General features: G+C 40.5%; 1 protein-coding gene across 2 annotated transcripts in view; it reads left to right on the top strand.

Annotated features, from left to right (window-relative positions):
- The window catches only part of Kif11 (kinesin family member 11), a 56,277-nt gene extending 28,444 nt beyond the window's left edge, over nucleotides 1-27,833 (top strand). For both annotated transcript variants that reach the window (XM_090346246.1, XM_090346245.1), the window contains exons 10-22: nucleotides 307-395; nucleotides 3,836-3,923; nucleotides 5,954-6,142; nucleotides 8,328-8,535; nucleotides 11,930-12,102; nucleotides 15,260-15,385; nucleotides 15,463-15,621; nucleotides 17,707-17,813; nucleotides 19,156-19,435; nucleotides 21,015-21,237; nucleotides 22,588-22,739; nucleotides 23,344-23,469; nucleotides 27,647-27,833. In XM_090346246.1, the coding sequence (XP_090202372.1) occupies nucleotides 307-395; nucleotides 3,836-3,923; nucleotides 5,954-6,142; nucleotides 8,328-8,535; nucleotides 11,930-12,102; nucleotides 15,260-15,385; nucleotides 15,463-15,621; nucleotides 17,707-17,813; nucleotides 19,156-19,435; nucleotides 21,015-21,237; nucleotides 22,588-22,739; nucleotides 23,344-23,469; nucleotides 27,647-27,781 (2,055 nt within the window). In that variant the 3' untranslated portion in view covers nucleotides 27,782-27,833. The remainder of the gene's footprint in view (nucleotides 1-306; nucleotides 396-3,835; nucleotides 3,924-5,953; nucleotides 6,143-8,327; nucleotides 8,536-11,929; nucleotides 12,103-15,259; nucleotides 15,386-15,462; nucleotides 15,622-17,706; nucleotides 17,814-19,155; nucleotides 19,436-21,014; nucleotides 21,238-22,587; nucleotides 22,740-23,343; nucleotides 23,470-27,646) is intronic.

Here is a 27,833-nt window from a genome sequence, read left to right as displayed (position 1 = left end):
TCTGGCTTAACATGCATGAAGACCAGCGTTCGATTCCTTGGTACCATATATTATAGGAAAAGCCGGAAATGATGCTGTGGCTCAAGTGATAGAGCTCTAACCTTGAGAAAGCCCAAGGACAGCGCTTAGGCCCTGAGATCAAGCCCTGGGACTAGCAAAAAAATAAAAAAAGTAAATTTTTTTTTTTAATCATGCCTTTTGTTTGAAAAAGCCATAAAACGCTAACTTTGTTTTATTTGTTGTATGTGTTCCCCAAACTGATTTTTTAAAAAGTACTTAACTAACACATACACTGTTCTTGTGTAGGAGTATACAGAAGAGATAGAGCGTCTGAAACGAGATCTTGCAGCAGCCCGGGAGAAAAATGGAGTATATATTTCTGAAGAAAATTTTAGGTAAATCTTCAGCTGTGGAGTTGATTTTTAAGAATACGACTTGGTCTTTTTTTTTTTTTTTTTTTTTTTTTTTTTTGCCAGTCTTGGCATTGAACTCAGGGCCTGAGCCCTGTCTTGGACTTTCTCAAGGCTAGAGCTCTACCACTTAAGGCTCAGCACCACTTCTGGATTTTTTCTATGTATGTGGTACCAAGGAATCGAACCCGGGTCTTCGTGCATGCTAGGCAGGCACTCTTAACTACCAGTCCAAACTCCCGGCCCAAAGAATACGACTTGGTCTTTTGGTTGTTCATTGTATGTATGTATGTATGTATGTATGTATGTATGTATGTATGTATGTATATATTTTTTTTGCCAGTCCTGAGGCTTGATCTCAAGGCCTGGGCACAGTCCCTGAGCTTCTTTGCTCAAGGCTAGCACTTTAGTACTTGAGCCACAGAGCTACTTCTGGCTTTTTTCTGTTTACGTGGTGCTGAGGAATCAAACCCAGGGCTTATGCATGCTGGCAAGCACTCTACCACTAAGCCAGTTCCCAGCCCAAAAACTGACTGTTGAATTTTATTTTTGCTATCAAACTTTTAGTTTCTAAAAGCTTTGTTCCCTGTCCTATAAGTATGTAACATGCTTTTTTTAAATATATTTTTTATTGTAATTAATAAGAGGGTTACATGATATTTGCCAGATAGAAGGTGCATTAATTCACATACATTGATACCCTTTCACATATCATGGTACCCATTGCCACCCCCACCCGCCCACCCGGCTTGGTTTTCCCCCCTTCCCTATCAAATTTCAGATAACCAAATACAAATAAATTCAATATATCAGATAACAAAGTGTAACAATATGAGATACCCAAGGGACAGCAAAGGAGATGAGAGATAACATAGTACATTAAGGACAACAATCATTCGTATATGGCTTTTGTTTCAATATCCTGGAGGTCCTTTCAATTAGCTTCATACTATTGTAACATGCTTTTCTTTTACAGTTCTTTTTCCTTACAATTTTTTTTTCTTCTCATTCCCATTTCTTCCCAATATTTTGTAGCATATTTATTTGAGCTTATTTTCCTCAAATGTCTACTGATTTTTGACTGTTAATGGAAACAGAAGGGGTTATGTATATGAATGTGTTTTATAAATTTAACAAGTTTTGCTGTACTGTAAAAAAAAAGTATTAGTCTGGACTTCCATCAATAATCTTAGTCAGGGCCTTTCTGCTTCCAGATTACTCTGGCTGCTGATAGTGGATTAGAGGGGCTGTAAGGACTGAGGATCCCACCATTCACTATGTAGGTTTTCATTCAGTTGTCTATTGCTAGATCTTAAACCTTATTGTCATGCTTTCCATTGTGTATGTTAATGAAAGGGAAGCTGGAACTTCTGCTTTTATTATGGACAGTGGCTTCAGGACTAGGAAAAGGCTGCCCCCTAGAGGAAATTCAGCAATATCCAGACTTTGTGGGCAAGAGATGGTTGAACTCAGAGATTTATGCTTGCTATAGGTAGGTTCCTCACCACTTGAGTTATATACCCAGCTGTTTTTGCTTTAGTTTTTAGTAGTGGCTGGTCTTGCCCTGGCAGGCCTGGATTATGATCCTCCTATTTATGCTTCCCACGAAGCTGCTGGAGTAAGCACGTACCACTCTACCCAGATATTTATTAGTTGAAATGAGGTTATCACTAACTTTTTAAAAATCCAAATTAGCCTTGAATTGAGATCCTTCTGATATTGGCCTTCCAAGTAGCTATAATTACAGGTGTGAGCCACCAGTGTGTGTGTGTGTGTGTGTGTGTGTGTGAGTGTGAGTGTGAGTGAATGAGGGAGTGAGTAGGCTGCCACATCTCTAGCCCTTTGTGTTTTTGATGATCATAGTTTGTAGAGATAGAATTTTTTGTTGGCAGCTAGTAGAGATGAACACTATTACTAAACTTCTTGAAATGCACAGAACATCCCCTGAACAAAGAAGTACCTAGGACAAAATGTCACTGGTGCTGAGGCTGAGAAGGTCTGCTCTAGAGATAACTCTTTCTGCCTAGGATTTATATGGTAGTGTGATAGTGTTAGTAATAGTATCTTATACCTTCAAATCTTCGGTCTTTTCCCCATTTAGGGAAGAGGGAAAACTTTATCTTTTATAGCCCTTATTATAGAAACTCAGATTGTATCCTCCTGTCCCCATCAGTACTTTAAGTGAATTTTCTTTTTTTTATTTTTTTTTATTTTTGCCAGTCCTGGGATTGAGCACAGGGCCCGAGTCCTGTCCTTGGACTTTTCTCAAAGCTAGAGCTCTACCACTTGAGCCTCAGCACCATTTCCGGCTTTTTTCTATGTATGTGGTACTGAGGAATCGAACCCGGGTCGTCGTGCATGCAAGGCAAGCACTCTGCCACTAGGCCAAATTCTCGGCCCCTTAAGTGAATTTTTTGTCAGATTTTTTTCTTCCTATCTTTTCTTTTTTGGTCAGTTGTGGGACTTGAACTTTGGGTCTGGGCATTGCCCTTGAGCTCTTCAGAGCTCAGTGCTACCACCCTTCCCCTGGAACCACAGTGCCACTTCTGGTTTTCTGATGGTTATTTGGAAATAAAGAGTCTCATAGATTTTAGTGCCTGGGCTGGCTTTGAGCCAGTTCTCAGATCTCAGCCTCCTGAGTAGATAGGATTACAGGTGTGAAGCACTGTGCCCAGCATATTTCATTCTTTCTTTTTGTCAGTCCTGGGAACTGAGCTTTCTCAAGGCTAGTGCTCTACCATTTGAGCTACAGCACCACTTCTGGCTTTTTCTATGTATATGGTACCAAGGAATTGAACACTTTATGAATAGGTCACACACCTGAACCTTCTGTCAGATTTCTAATTCTAAAAAGAATTTTTTGCTGAACTCATTGAGCACTGTCCTTGGGCTTTTCTCAAGGTTAGTGCTCTACCACTTCAGCCACAGCACCAGTTCTGGCTTTTCTACCAGGGAATCGAACCCGTGTCTTCGTGCATGCTAGGCAAGCAAGCACTCTACCACTAGGCAAACTCCCGGCCTCCCCCGCCCCTGCCCCCCCACTCCTCTTTTCTTTTTCCTTTGTTGGTGATGTTAGGGATTGCATGCTAGGAAAGCATCTTACCACTGAGCTAGTCTCCCCACCCCCCACCTCAATTTAGCTACTCAGATTTGATATACACACCACTTTTCCCTTGGTAGGAATTCTTAGTGTTAGCGTCCAAAGGAAAAAAAAGTAACCCATTTATAAAACAAAGACCGACAGTGGCTTTGTTCTTTGTCATTTGCATTTATTGTTTTACAATACCAATGTGTGCTCTTGTCATGATTGTCATAGGAGTAGCAAAGAATTTGTGTAACTTTTGTAATTCTCTTATTGTGAAATATTTTGCTGGATTTAGAAAAACAACTACTAACCATTAAACTCACATTAAATTTCACTTTAGAGCCATGAATGGAAAATTAACTGTTCAAGAAGAACAGATTGTTGAATTGGTTGAAAAAATTGGTGCACTTGAAGAGGAGCTAAGTAGGGTAAGCATTCCAAACAAGATTTCATATTATAAGAAAAACTAAAACAAATACTAAATGAAAATTTAGGGTATTAGAGATCTGACACTTCTTTTTCTTTTTAAGAATTTTTTTCTTGCCAACTCTTACACTTGAAGAAAGTTGTATCATCTATCTATCTATCTATCTATCTATCTATCTATCTATCTATCTATCTATCCATCCATCTATCTATCATTTATTTCTTTTCCCCCAGTCCTGGAGCATGAAGTCAGGGCCTGAGCACTGTCCTTGGGCTTTACTCGAGGCTAGCGCTCTACCACTTGAGCCACAGCACCACTTCCAGCTTTTCTATGTATGTGGTGCTGAGGAATTTAACCTCTGGGTCTTTGTGCATGCTATACAAGTACTCTACCACTAAGCCCAACTCCCAGCCCCAGAAAGATGTATCATAATTTTACATTCATTTATGAGGATGAAAAATCTTTGACACTTGAATTAATACATTACCAGAATTATAGTTAGGTGTCATTTAATGACTGGATATGTTATGAGAAATGTGTTGCTAGGTGATTCCATCATTGCAGACCTCATAGCATATTACATGAGTCTTACTATACGTCTAGGATATAGTCTGCTACTTTCACTTGTTTTTAATTTTTTTTTCTTTTTTCGGTCATGGGGCTTGAACTCTGGGCCTGGGGGCTATCCCTGAGCTCTTCAGCTCAAGGTTACTGCTCTACCCCTGGAGCCACAACACCACTTCCCCTTTTCTAGAGGTTAATTAGAGATAAGAATCTCACAGTTGGACCGGGAGTTTGGCCTAGTGGTAGAGTGCTTGCCTAGCATGCATGAAGACCCGGGTTCGATTCCTCGGTACCACATACATAGAAAAAAGCCAGAAGTGGTGCTGAGGCTCAAGTGGTAGAGCTCTAGCCTTGAGAAAGTCCTGCTTGAGGCTGGTAGGAGTATGCTGTAGTGGTAAAATGTACAGTGTAGTAAATATATTAGTTAGTGTCATAGTCATTTGTTACTTTCATGAATTATGGTTTGCACATAAGATATGTGTTACTTTTCTTGTTAGTTGTGGAGCATGAACTTGGGGGTTCTGGGCGCTGTCCATGAGCCTTTTGGCCTGAGGCTAGTGCTCTGTCACTTTGAGCCAGAGCTCTGATTTTTTTGCTCTTTGGTAGTTAACTGAATATAAAAGTCTCATGACCGGGCCGGGTGAGTCTCATGACTCACTCCTGTAATCCTAGCCACTCAGGAGGCTGAGATCTGAGGATCAAGGTTCAAATCCAGTCTGGGCACAAAAGGACCTGAGACTCTTATCTCCAGTTAACCTCTAGAAAACAGGAAGTGGGGCCTGGCTCGTAGGTAGGGTGGTAGCCTTGAGCTGAGGAGCTCAGGGATAGTGTCCAGGCTGAGTTCAAGCCCCATAACATCCCCCCCTCCCCAAAAAAAGGTCTCATGGACTCTTGCCTAGGCTGAGTTCAAACCAATATCTTCTGATCTTGGCTTCCTGAATAGCTAGGATTACAGGTGTGAGCCAGTGAATAACAAACATACAGTGCCTAGCTGTATGTTACTTTTTTTTTTTTTTTTTGCTAGTCCTGGGGCATGAACTCAGGGTCTGGGCACTGTCCTTGAGCTTTTTCAAGGCTAGTACTCTTCCACTTGAGCCACAGCCTCACTTCCATCTTTTTCTGTGTTTTTTTTTTGTTGTTGTTGTTTGTTTGGTTGTTTTTTGCCAGTCCTGGGCTTGAGCTCAGGGCCTGAGCACTGTCCTTGGACTTTCTCAAGGCTAGATTTCTACCACTTGAGCCTCAGCACCACTTCCAGCATTTTTCTATGTATGTGGTACCGAGGAATCAAACCCGGGCTTTTGTGCATGCTAGGCAAGCACTTTAACCACTAGGCCAAACTCCCGGCCCTCTTTTAACATGAGAATAATTTGTTCTTTTTTTCCTAATATATTATGAACTAGCCAGGTGTTTGACTAACCATTTCAACATATTTAATTCTGAAAGAAATGCTTAATGTAATGTGTGTAGGTTACAGAGTTGTTTGTGGATAATAAGAATGAACTTGACCAATGTAAATCTGAACTGCAAAATAAGACACAGGAACTTGAAACCACTCAGAAACATCTGCAAGAAACTAAATTACAGCTTGTTAGAGAAGAATATGTCACTTCTGCTTTGGAAAGTACTGAAGAGAAACTTCATGATGCTGCCAGCCAGGTTTGTGCTTTGTTTTGCTTTATACTATTAAATAAAGGATGGGCTGGTACTGTTGGCTCTTACCTAAATAATCCTATTTATTTTGGAGGCTGAGAGTGGGATGATTAGGTTTTTGGGCCAGCCTGGCAGGAAAAAAAAAAAATCTGTGAGACACCATTGTCATTGTAACTGGATCAGAGATGGATGCAGAGTACATACTTGTTCCAGCTACACAGAAAGTAGAGCTTGAGACCACAGTTCCAGGCCAGCTCAGACAAATACCCCCATGTCCTTGGAAGATGCTAAGCTCAGTCAGTGACTGTCATTGTAGATATACAGTAGGTAAGAGGTTCATGGTCCAAACTGATACAGGGAAAAAGCAAGACTTTCAAAAATAACTAGAACAAAAAAGGCCAGAGGTATACCCAAATGCTTGCTTAGCAAGCAGAAAACCCTGAGAATAATAATTAAAGGATGGATAGAAGTAAGGTTATTTGGTCAATTATGAGGTTCTCTTTAATTATCCCAAGTGATTGTTTTGCAGTTTTAAGCAACACTATTTTTACTATTCCATTCATTTCTCTTTATGGGAGATGGGAAATTAAAAAAAAGAGGACTCTAGGTTAAGATGGAAGGGAAGGAAGCTTGCAAGGAGATCAGGCCCCTTTAGCCAGCCCCGTCTGCAACCTGAAGAGTGGATTATTAGTTTAATAAAACACAAATCTAGCATCGAAGGACTTCATTCCTTCTATGTAAACCCTACATCTAACATCCTGGGAGCCAATCGCCAAGACAACCCCAGCAGATTGGCTACACAGGCTGACAAACTGTGCCTGTGGTTCCTTTTTTGTAAAAATGATTACAATGAAGGTGTGTATGTGTGTGGGAGGTAGACAGTGGTTATTTTTCTTTTTTGCCACTCTTGAGGCTTGAACTCAGGACCTGAGCGTTGTCCTTGGGCTTTCTCAAGGCTAGAGCTCTACCACTTGAGCCACAGTACCATTTCTGGCTTTTTAATCTGAGTCTGTGGTACTGAGGAATCGAACCTGGGTCTTGGTGCATGCTAGGCAAGCACTCTACCACTAGGCCAAACTCCCAGCCTGACAGTGGGTTTTTTTGGTTGTTGTTGTTGTTTTGTGAGTCATGGGGCATGAACTCTGGGCCTGGGTACTGTCCCTGAGCTCTTCAGTTCAAGACTACCACCCTGCTCCTTGAACCACAGCTCCACTTCCAGTTTTCTAGAGGTTAATTGGAGGTAAGAGTCTCACTTTCTTTTTTTTGCCAGTCTGGGGCTTGAGCTCAGGGCCTGAGCACTGTCCTTGGACTTTCTCAAGGCTAGAGCTCGACCACTTGAGCCTCAGCACCACTTCCGGCTTTTTTTCTATATGTGGTACCGAGGAATCGAACCCGGGTCTTCATGCATGCTAGGCAAGCACTTTAACCACTAGGCCAAACTCCCGGCCCGAGTCTCACTTTCTTTAGTGCCCAGGCTAGCTTTGAACTGTGATCCTCAGATCTCAGCCTCCAGAGTAGCTAGGATTACAGGTGTGAGCCACCATACTTGGCTGAACTTAGTACTTTCTTTTTTTTTTTTTTTTGCCAGTCCTGGGCTTGAGCTCAGGGCCTGAGCCCTGTCCTTGGACTTTCTCAAGGCTAGAGCTCTACCACTTGAGCCTCAGCACCACTTCCGGCTTTTTTCTATGTATGTGGTACCGAGGAATCGAACCTGGGTCTTCGTGCATGCTAGGCAAGCACTTTAACCACTAGGCCAAACTCCTGGCCCCTGAACTTAGTACTTTGTAATGATGGAATTGCTGGTTTTTTTATTGGATATGCTTTTATTTATTTATTTAGCCAGACCTGGGGCTTGAACTAAGGGCCTGACCTCTTGTGTCCTTGGGCTTTCTCAAGGCTGGCACTCTACCATTTTAGCCACAGCACTGTTTTCCTTTTTTCTATATTTGTGGTACCGAGGAATCAAATCCAGGTCTTTGTGCATGCTAGGCAAGCACCCTACCACTGGGCCAAACTCGTGGCCATTAGGTATGCTTTTGAGGCAGCAGTAAAACATATGAAAAAGCTTCATCACAATTGTGATGAAATAGCAAAATCATTTTTTCTTGTGTAAATTTCTAGGAGAGGGGAGGTAATCACTAGATCTACCTTTTGTATGTTGTCATTGTTAATTTTTCCAAATTTTATTCAGTTGCTTAGCACTGTTGAAGAAACTACAAAAGATGTATGTGGTCTCCATTCTAAACTGGACCGCAAGAAAGCCATCGACCAATACAATGCAGAAGCTCAGAATATTTTTGGTAAAAATCTGAGCAGTCTATTTAATAATATGGAAGAATTAATTAAGGATGGCAGCTCAAAACAAAAGGACATACTTGAAGTTCATAAGACTTGGTTTGGTGAGTTCCTTCCCTTCCTCCCTCCTTTTCTTTCTTTCTTTCTTTCTTTCTTTCTTTCTTTCTTTCTTTCTTTCTTTCTTTCCCTCCCTCCCTCCCTCCCTCCCTCCCTCCCTCCCTCCCTCCCTTCCTTCCTTTTTTCTTTCCTTCTTTCATCAGTCCTGGGGTTTAAACTCAGGGCCTGAGCACTGTCCTCAGGTTTTCTCAACGATAGAGCTCTACCACTTGAGCCATAGTATCACTTCTAGCTTTTTCTGTGTCTGTGGTATTGAGGAATCAAACCCTGGTCTTCATGCATGCTGTGCAAGCACTAGGCCACCACTAGGTCAAACTCCCGGCTCACCTTTCTTTTCCTTTTTTTTTTTTTGGCCAGTCCTGTGGCTTGTACGCAGGGCCTGAGCACTATCTTACTGTCTTTGGGCTTTCTCAAGGTTAGCTCTCTGCCACTTGAGCCACAGCACCACTTCTGGCTTTTTTCTATGTATGTGGTACTGAGGAATTGAACCCAGGTCTTCATGCATGCTAGGCAAGCACTCTACCACTAGGCCAAACTCCCAGCCCTCATCTTTCTTTTCTTAGTGGTTCTCAAGATTATTGATCCCAGTGCTGGCAGGTACTCTGTTACTGAGCCACAGCTCCAGCCCTGTTTCTCAGTTACTTTTTAAGGTAGGGTCTTGCTTTCTGTCTCAGTGTTCCTCCCACTCCTCTGGACCATGACTCACCCCTTTTTGTTATTACTGCTGAGATGAGAGGTACATGCTACCACTTCCCCCTTCCCTCCATAGAGATCGAGTCTTCCTAACTTTTGCCTGGGCTGACCTGAAACCACAGTGTTCCCAATCTCATTCCCCCATGTAGTGTGTTCTGCATGATAGGTATGTGTTGGGAAGGGGGCCTCACAAACTTTTTTGCTTGGACTGACCTTAAACCATAATCTTCAACCTCCCAAGTACTGTGGATATAGCCATGAGACACTGGCATGCGGCTTCTTCTTTTTCTTTTTCCGGGGGAGCATAGTGTCCAGCATGGTCTTACTATCTTGTGCATCCTGACTTCACAATCTGCTGCTGCCTTCCCAAGTACTAGATTTCAGGTATGCACCACTAAGCTCAGATCATTATCTTAGTCTTTATGTGAGGCTAAATTTAAAATTGATAATTTAATACTGTAAAAAGAAACAACATACACGCTAGGTGTGGTGGTGTAGACCTTTTGTAATTTTATCTACTCAGGAAGCTGAGACAGGAAGATAAGGAGCCTAGGCTATATTGTGAGTTTGAGGCTAGCATGTGTAACTTAGTGAGACCCTGTTTCAAAATATACAAAGGGGCTGGGATGTTTGTAGTTCCATGGTGCTGGGAGCTCTGAGTTCCATTGCCAGTACCCAGGGTACAGTGGGGAAGGGAACACCTTAGGTGACTAGTCCTCTCCCCTAGCTCACGCAAGCTGTTTAGGCTAGAGACTAGAGCTTTTATTTTCTCTGAGTTAGAACAAGTCTTAGAGGTCTCCAACCCCATTTTCATTCTTTATAATTACTGTTAAATTTCTTGACTCTCTTTCTAGAAATATTCTCTGGTACTTTTTTTTTTTTTTTTTTGCCAGTCCTGGCCTTGAGCTCAGGGCCTGAGCACTGTCCTTGGGCTTTCTCAAGGCTAGAGCTCTACCACTTGAGCCTCAGCACCACTTCTGGCTTTTTCTATGTATGTAGTACCAAGGAATCGAACCCGGGTCTTCGTGCATGCTAGGCAAGCACTCAACCATTAGACCAAACTCCCGGCCCCGTCTGGTACTTCTTTTTATTAATTTTGGAAATTGTGTTTCTTGAAAGTTTGCTATGTTAATAATTTTTAAACCTTCCTTTTAGAAATGAATTTTTTTTTTTTGCCAGTTCTGAGGCTTGAACTCAGGGCCTGGGCACTGTCTTTAGATGTTAATTTCAGAATATTCTAATTTAGTTTCCACTGGGATTTATTTATTTATTCATTTATTTAGCGTAGGTCTTGGACCATACTGCTGAGCCATTGGAGTTCTACTTGTAACTTTTTGGTGGTTAATTGGAGATAGGACTTTCTTGTCTGGGCAGGCTTCAAACCATGATCCTTAACTCCCTTAGCCTCCTAAGTAGCCAGGATTATATGCATGAGCCAGCAGCACCCAGCTACAAGAAGATGTTTTATGAATCTTATATACTTAGGAATATGGCAAGAGCCTATAGAACATCATGGAGCATATACACTAGCTATTTAATTTTTTTGTTGTTGTTGTTGTTGGTTGTGGGGTTTGATCTTCGCGCCTGGGCATTTTCCCTGAGCTACCCTTTGAGCCACAGGACTATTTCTGGTTTTCTAGAGATTAATTGGGGATCAGAGTCTCAAGGTCTTTAGTGCCCAGGCTGGCTTTGAACAAAGAACTCAGATTTTAGCCTCCTGAGTAGCTAGGATTACACTGTGGCTGGCTTAGATATTCTAAATCTCTTTTTTTTTTTTTTTTTTTTGCCAGTCCTGGGCTTGAGCTCAGGGCTTGAGCACTGTCCTTGGACTTTTCTTAAGGCTAGAGCTCTACCACTTGAGCCTCAGCACCATTTCTGGCTTTTTTCTATGTATGTGGTACTGAGGAATCGAACCCGGGTCTTCGTGCATGCTAGACAAGCACTTTAACCACTAGGCCAAACTCCCGGCCCCGATATTCTAAATCTTAAATCTTATGTAGTGAGGCAATCGCCCTCTCCCCGCCCACCCCTACCTGAATAATGATGCTGAACTCTAGGCTTCTGCAACTCTGGGCTTAGGTGCGCTGTTCATGAGCTACTTTTGCTCAAGGTTAGCACTATAACACTTAAGCCACAGCACTACTTCTAGCTTTTCTATGATTTAATTGGAGATAAGAATCTCAAAGACCCATGGGCTATCTTCAAACTACTCTTCAACTCTCTGCCTTCTGAGTAGCTATGATTATAGACTGAGCAAATTCTTTGTTATTGAAAATTCCCCAAGGAGTTGATTTTTGTTAACCTCTTTAAAGTGGTCCTGACTGCATTTATTTATTTATTTATTTATTTGCTTGCTTGCTTGCCTGCCTGCCTGCCAGCCTGCCTGCCAGCCTGCTAGCTAGTCCTGGGGTTTTGAGTTTTGGGCCTCCAAACTGTTCCTGAACTTCTTTTGCTCAAGGCTAGTGCTCTACCACTTGAACCTCAGCATCGATTCTGGCTTTTTCTGAGTAGTTTATTGGAGATAAGAATCTCATGTACTTTCCTAGTTGGGCTGGCTTTGAACTGTGATCCTTGCATCTCAGCTTCCAGAGTAGCTAGGATTAAAGACCTGAGCCACTGGTGCCTGGCCTAACTGCATTCAAATATGTTTATTTATACCAAAGTTTTTGTCTTTGTTTTTTGTTGCAGGTAATCTGATGTCTTCCAGTATTTCTGCATTAGACACCATTACCACAACTTCACTGGAGTCTCTCACAGCTGTCCCAGAAACTGTTTCCACTCATATTGCTCACATTTCTAATATGATATTAGAGAAGCAGTCATTAGCATCACAAAGTAAAACTGAACTACAGAAACAGATTGTTAGTAAATCTCTTTAAAACTTTTAAAATTTTAATATTGTTTCATAGGATTAAAGTACGGAGAAACATATTTTCTGTTCATGTAGGAAATGGGTATCAAGATAATCTTATATTATTATTGTTAATATTATTTTATTTTATTATTTTTTCTGTTGGTCATGGAGCTTGAACTCTGGGCCTGGGTATTGCCCTTGAGCTCTTCAGCTAAGTTACCTCCCTACTCCTTGAGCCACAGTTACACTTTGGGTTTTCTAGTGATTAATTGGAGATAAGAGTCTCAATGGTTTTGAACTGAGATCCTTAGATTTCAGCCTTCTGAGTAGCTAGGATTATAGGTGTGAGCCATGGGCGCCCAGCTCATCATCATCATCATTGTTATATATTAGTTGTTCAAGGTTTCATTGTGACAGTTCCATACATTGTAATATATCTTGATAGAACTCTCGCCACCCATCTTTTTCCTCTCATTCTCGTCCCCTAAGAACTCTCCCTACCCATCTTTTTCTCTCATTCTTTGTCCCCTATTTAGTTTTTGTTTTTTTCCCATCTTTGGGCAAATTCAGGCACTGTACCTGAGCTTTTGTGCTCAAGGTTAGTTAGTTCTCTACCACTTGGAGCCACCATGCCATTTCCTGCTTTTTGGAAGTTAATTGGAGGTAAAAGTCTCACAGACTTTTCTGCCTGGAGTGCTTTTTTTTTTTTTTGGCCATTCCTGGGGCTTGAACTCAGGGCCTGAACACTGTCCTTTGGCTTTCTTAAGGCTAGTGCTCTACACTAGAGCCACAGCACCACTTCCAGCTTTTTTTATGTATGTGGTACCAAGGAATCAAACCTGGGTCTTCGTGCATGCTAGGCAAGCACTCTTACCGCTAGGCCAAACTTCCAGTCCTGCCTGAAGTGCCTTTAAACTGTAATTCTCTCGTCTTAGCCTCCTGAGTAGCTAGGATTATAGGTATGAGCCACCATTACCCAGCCATCCCCTATTTCTTAATCAATTTCAACAAGTTTCATTGTTTCATTTTATGTATGCTTATTTAATAAGCATACATACTATATTAATCCTTACTCACTGTCTCCATTGGCTCTCCTCCCTCCCTGCAGGTCTCCGGACAGTTTTACTTTCTTGTGATTCATATCTTCCTTTTTTTTTTTTGCCCGTACTGGGCTTGAGCTCAGGGCCTGAGCACTGTCCTTGGGCTTTCCTCAAGGCTAGAATTCTACCCTAAGCCAGTACCACTCTGGCTTTTTCTATGTATGTGGTACCAAGGAATCGAACCTGGGTCTTCATGCATGCTAGGCAGGCACTCTACCGCTAGGCCAAACCCCGGCCCTATCTTCCATTTTTTTTAAAGCATATATTAAAGGGATTTCACCTTGGAAATTCACATATTTTAATCAGATTAATCTCATATGGTACTCTCTTTATTGTCCCCCTCTTCATCATTTTATGCTACTTCATCAGTAGATTCCATGTATTTCAAAGGTTACATTTGATAAGTCATTAAAAACAATATTAACTGCTCTGCCACTTTGAGCCACAGCTTCACTTCTGTTTTTTTGAGTGGCTAATTGGAGATAAGAGCCTTAATCTAGTGTAGCTTAGAAAGTCATGTTATACCTGACCAGAAGGTAGTGATGAGTAGTTAGCTTTAAAAGTATGGTAATATGTAACAGCAATGTAGGAACTGTAACAAATAGAATTATGAGACCATATATAAAAATTCATGGGATTAGATCTGTGTGGCAAATCCTATTAGATCTTGACTCTTGTGTTCTCCACAGTTGTATAGAAATCACATCTTTAATTACACTTAATATTACATCTTCATACTTGATTCAAGTTCAGGCTTTATTCTGTCTCTATGGTTTATCTAGGAAGTACTGGGCCATACTACTTACTTTGTTTTTTTGTTTTCCAGTTGTGGGACATGAACTCTTTGGGCCTGGGCCTTGTCCCTGAGCTCTTCAGCTCAAGGCTACTGCCCTACCCCTTGAGCTACAGCGCTATTTCTGGTTTCCTAGTGGTTAATTGGAAAGAGGAGTCTCAATGACTTTAAAGCCTGGACTGGCTTTGAACTGAGATCCTCAGATGTCAGCCTCCTGAATAACTAGTATTATAGGCATGAGCCACTGTGCCTAGCTTATTTTGTTTTCTGTGTGTAGACTCTTTGCCCCCCCCCTTTTTTTGAAGTTTATAACATTTAACATTTTTCTAGTAAATACTATAAATATTAGCCCTCTGTCTAGATTCAGTGCTTATATGATACTACTTGATATATTTCACTCATCCAAATTTGATGAAATTAAAACATTCTGTTATTACTAACTTTTCAGGAAGCAATTGAAACACTAAATTAGTGTCTGTATAACAAGTTGCAAACTTTGCTTCATTTGAAAGAAGGCATGGTTGTATAATTAGCTAACTAGAGATGGATTCTCAAAGCCTAGCTAGCTGGCTTTGAACCACAATCTTCTAGTGCCTGGCTCCAGACCCTAATGACTATTTGGACTCAGCTCTTATGGCTAGTAACCTAAATTTGCGTGAACTTTTGTTTTGTTAAAATATACCTATAGGTTGTTTTATTCTCTCCTGCTAAGGCTCATACTACAAAGTTAAAATCTTATTAAATGATTATTGTCTCTTCTGAATTCTTTTTTCTCCCACCACTAGACTCTTTTAAGGATTTATTGTATACTGCATGAACTTTTCTTTTTGTTGGTCATGGGGCTTGAACTCTGGGCCTGGGCATTTGCTGTCCCTGAGCTCTTAAGCAGAAGGCTAACCCTAGGCCCTTCAGCCACGGTACCACTTTTTAGTTTTCTGGTGGTTAATTGGAGATAAGAGTCTTATACACTTTAGTGCCCAGGCTGGCTTTGAACTGGGATCCTCAGATCTCAGCCTCCTGAATAGCTAGGATTACAGGTGTGAACCACTGTGCCTGGCTGAAAAATTTTCTTAATTACTGGAGGCAAAACTAAGTGATTTTTGATGAATATTAACTTGAGATATGTGGTTATCTCTGTGTGGGATATATAGAAAATGTTATTTCATAATTTGAATTTGCTCAGCCATTTATTATATTACATTTTAGCTAATTAAGTTTATGGAAATGAAAATATTCTCAAAGACTTGTTTGTTGGTTTTTTAAAAAACCAGAACGAACTTACAACTGAACTTCTAAGTTCACTGGAAAAGATTTTGTCCCCTTCTGTGGTGTCCATATGGAAAATCAATAGACAAGTGCAACACATCTTCAAGACTTCATGGACAGTCGCTGAAAGGGTAACAGATGTTAGATTCTTCATATCTCGAAACTGATGTATTGTTTAAGAAAGATAGTGATTTCTCTTTCTTCAAAGATAGAAGATCAGAAAAGAGAAATAGATGGCTTTCTCCATGAAGTATGTGACAGTCTACATGAGCTACAAGAAAATACTGTTTCCTCCTTGGTTGAATCACAGAAACATTGTGAAAACTTAAGTGAAGACTTGAAGACCATAAAGCAGACACACTCACAGGTAGCATGTGTGTTGACATGGGAGAGAAAGTGTTTGAGGGGGCTGGAATATGGCTTAATGAATAGAGTGCTTGCTTAGTTAGCATGCATGAAGTCTGTATATACAGAAAAAGACAAAAGTGTCATTGTGGTTCAAGTGGTAGAGTGCTAGCCTTGAGTAAAAGAAGATCACAGACAGTGCCCAGGCTCTCAGTTCAAGCCGCAGGACTGGCAATAAAAAAAGTGTTTTAGGATCTGTGAAATCCATGTACAAACCTGAAACCATCATCACCACTGTTGTTATAATGGTATTTAATGTGTAATGACAGAGTACCTCTTTTAATATCTAATACCTCAGTTATATTTGAGAATTTGCTTCATGTAGAATACTGACCTGAAACACATTGCGAAAACAATCTTTTCTTCAAACTAAGGTGAAAGGTGAGTAAACATCAAACTTTTAAAGGAAGGCAGCTGTAATGTTTAAAATGAAAAGTTACTTTATAGAAAGACAATATCTTTAAGTCCTGATTGCTTTTATTTCTGTATTATTGACAAAAGACACATTTTACTAAATTATGTTTTTTTAGTACTGGGGATTGAACTCCGTATTCTGCTTCCTAGGAAGGTGCTCTACTACTTAAGTCATGCCTTCAGCCCTTTATTGTTGTTAGTTGTTTGTTTTCATGCCAGTCCAGCCTTGAACTTAGGGCCCTGAGCTTTATTGCCCAAGATGAGCATTTTACCACATAAACCACAACTCCACTTCTAGCTTTTTGGTGGTTAATTAAAGATAAGAATCTCATGGATTTTTCTGCCTAGGATGGCTTCAAACCACAACCCTCAGATCTCAGCCTCCTGAGAGCTAGGATTACAGTTGTGAGCCACTGGGGTCTGGCTACTCTTGTTAATTAATTAATTAATTTTTGCCAATCCTAGGGCTTGAACTCAAGGCCTGAGCACTGTCCTTGGGTTTTCTCTAGAATAGAGCTCTAATGCTTGAGCCACAGCACCACTTCTAGCTTTTTCTATGTATGTGGTACCAAGGAATTGAACTTGGGTCTTCATGCATGCTAGGCAAGCACTCTACCACTAGGCCAAACTCCTAGCCCTACTCTTGTTAATTTTAAAAATGGGTCTCATGTTTGTCTTTATTTATGCTTCCTTTGTTGTTGACAGGCATGCACCACTGTGTTTACTTTTTCTTTTTTTTTTTCTTTTTTTTTTTTGTTGGGTGTGGGGCTTGAATTCTGGGCTTGTGTGTTGTTCCTGAGCTCTTTAGCTCACGGCTACCATTCTACCCCTTGAGCAACAGTGCCACATCCAGTTTTCTAGTGGTTGGAGATAAGAATCTTATGGACTTTTGTGTCTAAGCTTCGATTTGAACCATGATACTAATAAGATTTTGGTTTCCTGACTACCTTGGAGTACAGGCATGAGTCACCAGTTCCTGACTGTTAATATTCCTCCTCTTCCTCTTCTTTTTTTTTTTTTTTGTGGGTCATGGGGCTTGAACTCTGGCATGGGTGTTGTCCCTGAGCTCTTCAGTTGAGGGCTACTGCTCTACCCTTGAGCCAAGCCCTGTTTCCTATTTTCTAGAGCTTAATTGGAGATAAGATTCTCAGGTTCTTTTGTGCTCCAGCTGTCTTTGAACCTTGATCCTCAGATCTCAGCTTCCAGAGTAGCTAGGATTACAGGCATGAGCCACTACGTCCCAGCAATATTATTCTTTTAATATCACTTTCACTGATTTCTAGTTTGGGTGGGAGATGCAATTAAAGACCTCTCATCAAAAATGTATGTTGGGGCTGGGAGTTTGGCCTAGTGGTAGAATGCTTGCCTAGTTTGAACAAAGACCCAGATTTTCCATATCACATACATAGAAAAAGCTGGACGTGGTATTGTGGTTCAAGTGATAGAGCACTTTCCTTGAAAGCCCAAGGACAGTGCTCAGGCCCTGAGGTCAAGCCCAGGACTGGCAAAAAAAAAAAAAAAAAAATCTGGTTGTTACCTATGGGAGAATGCTTCTTTGTCATCAGTCATTAGCTGAAAAAAAATATTCAAAGTCACAATTTCAACTGTCTTCTTGCTATATTTTTTTCTACAGGAACTTTGCCAGTTAGTCAGTCTTTGGGAGAACAGATTCTCTGCTTTGGAAAAAAAGTGTGAAAACATCCAAAAACCACTTAGTGGTATTCAACAAAGTACAGAGCAGTAAGTTCTTCTTAATTTTTGTTTCTTGTAGTAAGATTTGAATTCAGGGCCTAGAGTTTATTTGGCTGGTGCTCTACCCATGTAAATCAAGCCTCCAGCTCTCCTTTTTGCTATTTTTCCCTCTGATTTACATTATTATTATGTTTATGAAGGCGATATACGGAGGGATTACTCATGTAATGAGTATATTTTCTTTTGTATAGTGTCTTCTGTTCCCTCACTCTCCTAGTCCTTTCCTCCTGTCTCTACCTACGAGTGTATGTTCATGTTCATCAGTGTCCAAATAAGCCTCTACTGCTGCGTTTTTTCACCCATTTTCCCTCAAGTTCTGTACCCTTATCCCTACTGTCCTGAAGATATACACATGAATACGCCATACATAAAGAAGACAGAATTACCTGCTCTCCCCAAAGAAAAATTAAATCTCTTGTTTCCACATCTTGGAGTTTGTTTATACATATAGTTTTACATAAATATGAAGAGGTACTTAGGCGTTGTGCCCTTGTGTTTCTCTCCAAAGAGTACCCGCTTTTGGTCTCACTATGTGTATCTTAAATCCTGTTCATCATGTGCCAGTGTTTTAGATCTAACCTTTCCATATCAGAGAGAACATGTGCCATTCATCTCTCTGAGCTTGGCTTAACATGATTTGCTCACTTAACATCATTTGAGCCGAGGTTGTCCCCATTTGTCCTGATCAGCATGAGCTTCGGAGGGGCAGGGCGGGATGGGGAACTCATCCCCACTTCCTAGATTGGTGCCTGCTTTCTACTGACAGGGAGCTGTAGCATTCAGCCTTCTGGGACTGGCACAGAGCTATTCAGAGAGACTGTTCCCGCTACCTTTTAGCTGGTCAGGTTTTTTGGCCTATGAGGAAGACAGGGGCCTAGTGCCAACTAATATTGGTCCTAATGGCTATCAGTAGTTGTAGTTTCCTGTCTCTGGGTTAGGGTTGTGTTGGGGAGTGGGGGGGTGTATCTTCCATAGGAAGTGGAAGGGGTGGGAGAAAGCTCTGGTCTCTGTACTCTTCAAGTATGGTGCCCCTTCCCTGGGTAGGAATGAGGGGGGGAGGGTTCAAGTCTAAGCACTCTGGGTTACCACATTTGCTGAGGAAAGCTTTCATGAGAAAAGATTACTTTTTCAAAGGTTGTTAATGGAAAGTGTGATGTTGGCTGGAAAATTCATGGGCAAGTCCATTCTAGGATGAGAAGATTCATCAGGAGCATGAGCTGCATGCTACACTGCCCACCTCTCATCTCCAATGGAAAGCGCCAGAACCTTGGGAAGTATGTCCTTTGAACTTTAGTTTTCCCCTGAACAGTGCTATTCTCTGTTTCTACAGGAAATCTAAGGACATAATCGACAAAACGACTTTCCACAGTAAAAAAATGGTTGCTGATTCTGATGGCTTGTCACAAGAACTCAGACATTTTAACCAAGAAGGTACAAAATTGGTTGAAGAGTCTTTGAAGCTCTGTGATACACTCAACAGTGACCTGAAAACTGTATCTCAACAGTCTGAACAGAGATGTGAGTCTCTGAACATGAACTTAGTTTCTTTTTCTGAACAGTGGATATCTTGCTTAAATAAAAGGAAAGAAGAACTTGAGAACTTACTGCAGGTAACAACTATTCCAGGAACCTATTTTAGGACAGTTACTAATCAGAAAATTAAATGTTCTTAAGGTATAATGAGTAGCTTTGTATTGATAAGCTGTGCATGATCTATTTCATGCCTTGACCTCAAAATTCATTTAATGTTTGTCCTATTTTTTGTACTGTATCTAGTCTTTCTTTTTTACTTATAATTTCCCTGAGGAAATTGTGTGTGTGTGTGTGTGTGTGTGTGTGTGTGTGTGTTTTGTTTTTTGTGGGTCATGGGGCTTGAACTCTGGCCTGGACACTGTCTCTAAGCTCTTCAGCTCACGGCTACCACCCTACCCTTGAGCCAAGCCCACTTCCCATTTTAATTGGAGATAAGAGTCTCAGCACTTGAGCCATAGCACCACTTAATCTGTAAATTACCTGTCTTGTTGTGAAAAACATTTGTTGGTTTTTTTTTGCATTTTTTTTTATTGTAATTAGTAAAAGGGTTACATGATATTTGCCAGATAGAAGGTGCATTAATTCACATACATTGATACCCTTTCACATGTCTTGGTACCCATTTACCTCCCCCCTCCCAGTGAAAAACATTTGTTTAAGAAAGAAATAGAATCCGGGAGTTTGGCCTAGTGGTAGAATGCTTGCATAGCATGCACAAAGACTCAGGTTCGATTCCTTGGTACCATATACATAGAAAAAGCTGGAAATAGTGCTGTAGTTCAAGTGGTAGAGCTGTAGCCTTGAGAAAGCCCAAGGACAGTGCTTGTGCCCTGAGTTCAAACCCCAGGACTGGCAGAATAAATAAATAAAAGTATTAATACTAGAGGACCTAAAGTCCTAGTTTCCTTGAGATAGCCCTTGCTTACACCTCTTATATTGGGATAACTGTTAAGAATGAATTTTTTCCTTTGAAAAGTGTCTTAGTTTGACCAACAAATTATACCTTCTTAAGGTATAGCATCACTGACCACCAGTGGCTCATGCCTTTAATATTAGCTACTTAGGAGGCTGAGATATGAAGATCATGGTTCAAAGCCAGCCCAGGCAGGAAAGTTCGTGAGATTCTTATCTCCAATTAACTACCAGAAAACTGAAGTGGTGCTGTGGCTCAAGTGGTAGAGTTCTAGCCTTGAGCTGAAGAGCTCAGGGAAAGCACCTAGGCCCAGAGTTCAAGCCCCACAACCAACCAACCAAAAAATAAAAAAGATACAGCATTTCCTAGCTATGAATTTGGATGCAAACAAATTATTTGTGAGAATCAATTTGGTAAAAATTTGAACACTGACCTTTGATATGAAGGAATATACAATAAATTTTAGGTGTGATGGTGGTCTTAAAATTAAGGCTCTTAACTCTGAAGTCAACGTATAAATGATTCAGGATTTGTTCTGAGTATGAGGCGGTGGCCCCCAGTCTTCCCTCAGCTGTACCTCCTATGTCAGCACATGCTGAGAAGGGGCATAACTACAAGGGCTTAGTTATTATCTTGTTCTCTACTTTTATTATAGTAAATTTCATGGTAAGGGGAAATGACACATTCAGTGAAGCACTGAAAACTTTAATTTTATTAGTAAAGCTTATTCATATCATTTGCAGGGTGTAAACCAGGGTTGTGAAGCCTCCAGGTCAGAGATGACTGAACTACTACGTGGACATAAAGCAGTCTTTGCCAGCCAGCATACTTCGTTTCTTGATCAGCTAATTGGTGATGAAAAAAAAATGGTGGCACAAAGTCTAGAACTAAATGAAACTGTAAAAGATGGTCTGACTAAACTTAACTGCTTTCTGGAACAGGATCTAAAACTGGATATCCCAACAGGTACTTTTAATTTAAATTAGAAACAGAATTGATTTTTTTTTTTTTTTTTTTTGCCAGTCCTGGGCCACTGTCCTTAGACACTTTGCTCAAGGCTGGCACTCTGCCACTTCAGCTAAAGCGCCACTTCTGGCTTTTTATGTGTATGTGGCTCCGAGGAATCAAACCCAGGGCTTCATTCATGCTAGGCGAGCATGCTACCACTAGGCCATACTCCTGGCTCAAGAATTAATTTTCTTTTTAAGTAAGTTGAATTCAATCTATACAGTGTTAGGTGTTTTTTGTTATTTTGTTTTCAAAGCTTATATTAGTTATGGGGCATGGGAAGTCTTAGTTGTAGTGTTTGATGGTATTCTTTACAACTGGGTCCTGCCACTGCCTCATAGGAATTTATCATCATACTGTAACCTTGAGAAAGCTCAAGGACAGCAATCAGGCCCTGAGTTCAAGCCCCAGGACTGGCAAAAAAAGAAAGAAAGGCTAGAGCTCTATCACTTGAGCCACAACACTATTTCAGGCTTTTTCTGTTTATGTGGTACCAAGGAATCAAACCCTGGTCTTTGTGCTAGGCAAGCACTCTACCACTAGGCCAGACTTCCTGGCCCCAGAGCCTTTTGTATTTAAAGAACAAATCAGGAACTAGAAGTGTGCCTTAAGTGGTAGAGCAGCTAGCTCTGAGTGAGAAAGGCTTGAAAAAATGTGAGGTCCAGAGTTCAGTACCTCAGTACCAGCACAAATGAAGTAGGAGAAATTATTGAAAAGAATTTTTGCTAAAGAATACTGTCCTCCCCATGAGACCTTTAAGATGTATTGCTCACTTATTAATGGAATTAGTAATGTAAGTGCTTCTGTGAAAAAGCAAATGGCTTTGTAAATTATGACAACATGAACTACAAAGAAATGTCACTCATTAAGATTTAACTATTTTTTTATTGTGATGTATAAGGGAGTTACAGATAGTAGGTACATTATTTCTTACTCATTGATACCCCTTCTCATGTTTTTGTCCCTAGTTCCCTCCCCCACCCTCTCATTAATATTTAACTATTAACCAAACATAGTAAAATGATTACTCCTGACAAAACCTGGTTAGCATATTTCACTTCAGTATGCTGCCGTTTCTCAGGATGTGTGAAGTTTCTTCCTATTTTTGAAGGTTGGGTGACTCAAGCTTGCCCAGGTATGTTGTCAAATTAGGAAACTTTACTAGGTTCAAGCAGCATGTCCCTGCAGGTAATGACACTGATGCTCATGTGCAGCAACACAGTTTACAAGACAAGGCTCATTTGAAAATTGAGCTTTTTTTTAACCTCCAAAGTTCAATTTCCCTTATATATCTAATGTTAATTGAAGGTAACACACCAGAGAGGAAAAATTATCTATATCCAATGACTCTGGTAAGAACTGAACCTCGTGAACAGCTCCTGGATCAGTTGGAAAAGAAACAGCCTCACCTGTTAAAGATGCTGAACAGTCCAGAAAACCACAAAGAAGAGACCTGTCAGGTAAACTTTGAAGCTATCTACAGTTAAAACTGTTCTAGCAAGTGCTAATGAGGTTGCTTTCATGTACAGAATGTTTCTCTGCCCCCTTATCCTATCTCTTCTGATAGCTCTCTGACCCTTCAACCGGTTTTCCCGTCAGCTTTTAAATTATCCAATACATAGAAAGGAATAGCCACTATTTCAATTGTGCCAGACACTATGCCAACTCTATCCGTTGACTCAGTTCTTTCAGTAATCCTATGGGGTATACATAGTATTGAACCCTTCATATAACGAAGGAAACTAAGAATCACACCGTCAGTCATAGATAGCCAAGCCTATAATTTGTTCTCTCTAGTCATTAGTAATTATAAGAAAGTTGGGAAATTAGAAAACAAAAAGTAAACTGAAAAATCCCATAATACTGAGATTACATTGTAGAATAGGAACTTGTAATCAATCTATCTATCTAGTAGAATAAGAACTTGTAATATATGTATATTAATAGGAATTACTCCCATTATTTTGTAGACTTCACTAATTTGTTGAGGCTTAACTTTTAGATAACATATATTGTGTCATATCTAAAGAAAACTGCTTTTCTTTTGTGATGATCTTATTTTAGGGCTTAGAAACAGAAAAGGCAGTCCTGGGACAGTGTACTGAAGAACCTTTAAGTGAAGAACCACCTGTACACACTGTCCATACTGGTGTGGATTGCTCTTCAAGTGGTGGGGTTCCATTTTTCCAGGTACCCGATTATTTCAATTCGCATAACTTCCATGTATGCCATAAGCCAGACATCAACTATTTGATATAAAGGTACTGCTTTTCACTGGATGTAGTGGCTTATGCCTATAACCTCAGCATTAAAGAGGCAAGAAAGTTCACAGCCAGACTGGGGTTCATAACAAGATAGTTTTTTGTTGTTGTTGTTGTTGTTTTTTGGTCAGTCGTAGGGCTTGAACTCAGGGCCTGAGTGCTGTCCCTGAAGGCTCTTCAGCTCAAGGCTACCACCCTACCCTGAGCCACAGTGCCACTTCTGGCTTCCAGTTTTCTAGTGGTTAGTTGGATTTAAGAGTCTCACGGACTTTAGTGCCTTAGCTGGCTCTGAACCGTGATCCTTACACTCACATCTCAGCCTCCTGAGTAGCTAGGATTACAGGCATGAACCACTGGGCCCAGTGACACTTTTTTTTTTTTTTTTTTTTTTAAATAAAGGCATTATTTTGGTGTGGAACAAAAAACATTTTTGGTCATTCCTTTTGGATGGCTTTTGTGTCTGTGTGTATGTATGCCTATCCGGATGCTAAGCCGAGCAGCTTAGCCATGAGTTGCTTTTGCTCAAGATTTAGTGCTCTACCACCAATTATAGGACCACTTCTGGCATTTCGGAGTAGTTAATTGTAGATAAGAGCTTCTGCCTTGGCTGGTTTTGAACTGTGATCCTCACCAGATCTCAGCCTCCTGAATAGCTAGATTACAAGCATGTGCCTGGCTAGCTTCTCAACTTTTATGAATTAAACTCCGTGTGAGTGAGTGTGTGTGTGTGTGTGTGTGTGTGTGTGTGTGTGTGTGTGTGTGTGTGTGTGTGTGTTGGGTATCTTATTTCATCAGACTTTGAAGGCTAAAGGGCTTAAAATTCTGAGAACTTCTTAGGTTTCTCCTGCTTGGGCTCTCCTCTTGTTAACTATTCGATTTCTTGAGCTCCTTGCTTCTCTAGTCTTGTAAAAAATGAATTCTATGATTCCCTCCCTTCTTTTTTTTTTGGGGGGGGTGCATGGTACTACAGACTGCCTGGCATCTTTCTATTTACTTTGAAGAAATATGCATAGAAGACTAAGGTTTTCCTTATGAAGACATAGATATCTGCATTTTTATAGCTGAAATGATACTTCTGAAAAGTGTATCTGTAAGCATGCCTTTCCTCCCCCACATCTACTTCAGCCTCAAAATTCCCGCCCCTGCTTCCCCCTACCCTGCACTTATTGTCCAGACTTGCCTTGACCCTGAAATCCATCTGCTTTGGCTTTCTGAGTTTATGGGATTCTAGACATGTGTCACCATTCCCAGCCGCCTCGATCATTATCGATTGTGGTGTGGCCTGCCCCTATGTCCTGAAGTCCATACAGTATTACAGGCTTTGAGGTTGAGTTATAGATGTTTAACTGAAATCCAGAAATGATCTTTTCTCTGATAACAGTATAGCATAAGGAGTTTGATGAGTTTCAAACTCAAGTGGTATTTAGTTTCTATGGGCCTAAAACTTTTTCCTCTAGATGCTGGGAATGGAACTCAGGGCCTTGTATAAGTAAGAGTTCAACCACTGAGCTACAGCCTAAGAGATCCAGACAACCTGCCCACTGAGTAATCAGAACCTTCTTTTGATGAAAGTACCATTTTCCCTTAAAAAGCTCCTCTTCTCCTTGGTCATCTCCCATAGCTTGAGTGGACAACTTCATCCCTCCAATGGAGAAAGGGGAAAGGATTTACCACCCACATAATCCATCTGTTCTTTTCCAATGGCTGATCACTGAGATTTTAATGGAACTTTTGCCACAGCATCTAAGAAAAGGAACATTTTTTTTTTTCAATCAGGGTTGATAAGCTAGAAAGATATAACTGTAGAACTATCCCCAGCCAGTTTTATCCCCTAAAGTAGTTTTATATGTCTTAACACTGAGAGCAGTGTGCAAAGAATGATGACAGTATTTTATAATTCTTTATGAGCAGACAGGAAGATTCTAGTGAAGTATAGCTTCCAAATATGAAATGTAAAACACACTTTAAAAATAATACAAGTCAAGGGGCCGGGAGTTTGGCCTAGTGGTTAAAGTGCTTGCCTAGCATGCATGAAGACCCGGGTTCAATTCCTCAGTACCACATACATAGAAAAAAGCCGGAAGTGGTGCTGAGGCTCAAGTGGTCGAGCTCTAGCCTTGAGAAAGTCCAAGGACAGTGCTCAGGCCCTGAGCTCAAGCCCAGGACTGGCAAAAAAATAAATAAATAAAAAAATAAAAATAATACAAGTCGAGACTTTGAACCTTGATCCTCAGATCTCAGCCTCCTGTGTAGCAAGGATTATAGGTGTGAGCCACCAGTAATTTTCTTACTTGAATTTCTTATAAGACTATTTTGTATTGTCTCATTATTTTTTGAGATTCTGTTCATGTATTTTCTCTTTCTTTTCCACCTCTGTTCATTATACTAGATAACTTTCCCTCAACCATCTTCAGATTATATGACTTTATATTCAGTTATTTCCCTGCTCATTCAGGGCATGGTTAAAATTTTTCTATACTATATGCTTTACTTATAGAACTTCTATTTTGGTCTTGATTTTCTTTTTCACAGTTGTTAGGTGATTTTTCTTTTTGTCAACTTTTATGTGCGCATTTCATTTATAATATATGAACAAAATTATATCTTAAATTACTTGCCTGCTGATTCCAGCATCATGGACATCTAAAACTTAGTCTTCATTGTTTTTGTTGTTATTTTTCCCCTCAAAAGCAGAGATCTGCAAACTTTCTGCCAAGAGCAAGATGGTAAACAGTATACATGGTGTTATATTTTCATATTATAAAATTTCTAAATTCTAATATAATATTCTAAAGAAAAAAAAAATAATACAAGTCGAGGCCAGGAGTTTGGCCTAGTGGTAGAGTGCTTGCTTAGCATGCACAAAGACCCGGGTTTGATTCCTTGGTACCATATACATACAAAAAAGCCAGAAGAAGGAGGAGGAGGAAGAGGAAACAACAAATGAAACTGGGCAGCTGTGGCTCATGCCTGGTATCCTATCTACTTCGGAGGCTACAATCTGAGGATTGCAGTTTGAAGTCAGCCCTGGCAGAAAAGTTCCTATGAGACTCTTACCTCCAATTAATTACTCACACTGGAATTGGTGTATGTATGACTCAAGTGGTAAGGTACTAGCGTTGAGCACAAATTCAGGAACAGCGCCAAAGTCCTGAGTTCAAGCCCCATAATCAACAACAACAACAACAAAAGAAACAAATGAACACAAACAAGAAATTATAGCATAGATATAGGTAATATATACTGAAGGTTATATATATATATATTTTTTTTTAAGTAGTTGCACAAAGGAGTTGCTATTTAACAAAGCAGTTTGTGAATCCAATGCCATCCTGATGTCACCCGTTTCAACATCTTAGCCATCCCTTCTGTACCCATCTCTTCCTGAACTCTTAATTTTGTAGTATACACAATTCTTGACTGCAATTTCCTCCTTCATTTGTCTTCCCCCTCCTTGACTCCATCTCACCCCTTTCAAGTACCTGCTTTCTGGTGGATATTTTGTTGAACTTTTAGGTATAAGTTTATAAGCTCTCTCTCTCTCTCTCTCTCTCTCTCTCTCTCTCTCTCTCTCTCTCTCTCTCTCTCTCTCCCTCTCTCTCTCCCTCTCCCTCTCCCTCTCCCTCTCCCTCTCTCTCTCTCTCTCTCTCATTTTATTTTTTATTCTCAAGGTAATGTATAGAGGGGTTCATAATTGATACCCCTTCTTATGGTTTGTTTGTTTTTTTTTTGCCAGTCCTGGGCTTGAGCTCAGGGCCTGAGCACTGTCCTTGGGCTTTCTCAAGGCTAGAGCTCTACCACTTGAGCCTCAGTACCACTTCTGGCTTTTTTCTATGTATGTGGTACTGAGGAATTGATCCCGGGTCTTCGTGCATGCTAGGCAAGTGCTTTAACCACTAGGCCAAACTCCCGGCCCCCTTCTTATGTTTTTTTCCTCATTTCCCTCCCCCGATCTGCATCCCTGTCTCTCTTGACCTGACTTACTTCACAACGTATTTTTCCAAGTCTTTTCATTTCTATACAAATAATACAGTATCAGTTTTTTTCTAATGGATGATTATTGAATTTATATTGATTTAATTTCTCTCTTTTTTTTTAATCTGCAGCATAAAAAATCACATGGAAAAGACAAGGAAAACAGAGGTGTTAACCCAGTGGAGAGGTCTAAACTAGAAGAAACTGCAGAGCACTCTGTTACAAAGAGCAGATTACCACTGCGAGCCCAGATAAACTTCACTTAACATGAGGGTCAGCAGTATTAAGAAAAATAAAACCTGAACTGCCACAGCTGAA

This window comes from Megascapheus bottae, chromosome 15 (genome assembly GCF_031878675.1).
Source record: "Megascapheus bottae isolate mThoBot1 chromosome 15, mThoBot2.hap1, whole genome shotgun sequence".
In the NCBI taxonomy this organism is placed as follows: Eukaryota; Metazoa; Chordata; class Mammalia; order Rodentia; family Geomyidae; genus Megascapheus; species Megascapheus bottae.
Note: the sequence above shows the minus strand (reverse complement) of the source record. Positions and strands in the feature narration are given on the sequence as shown.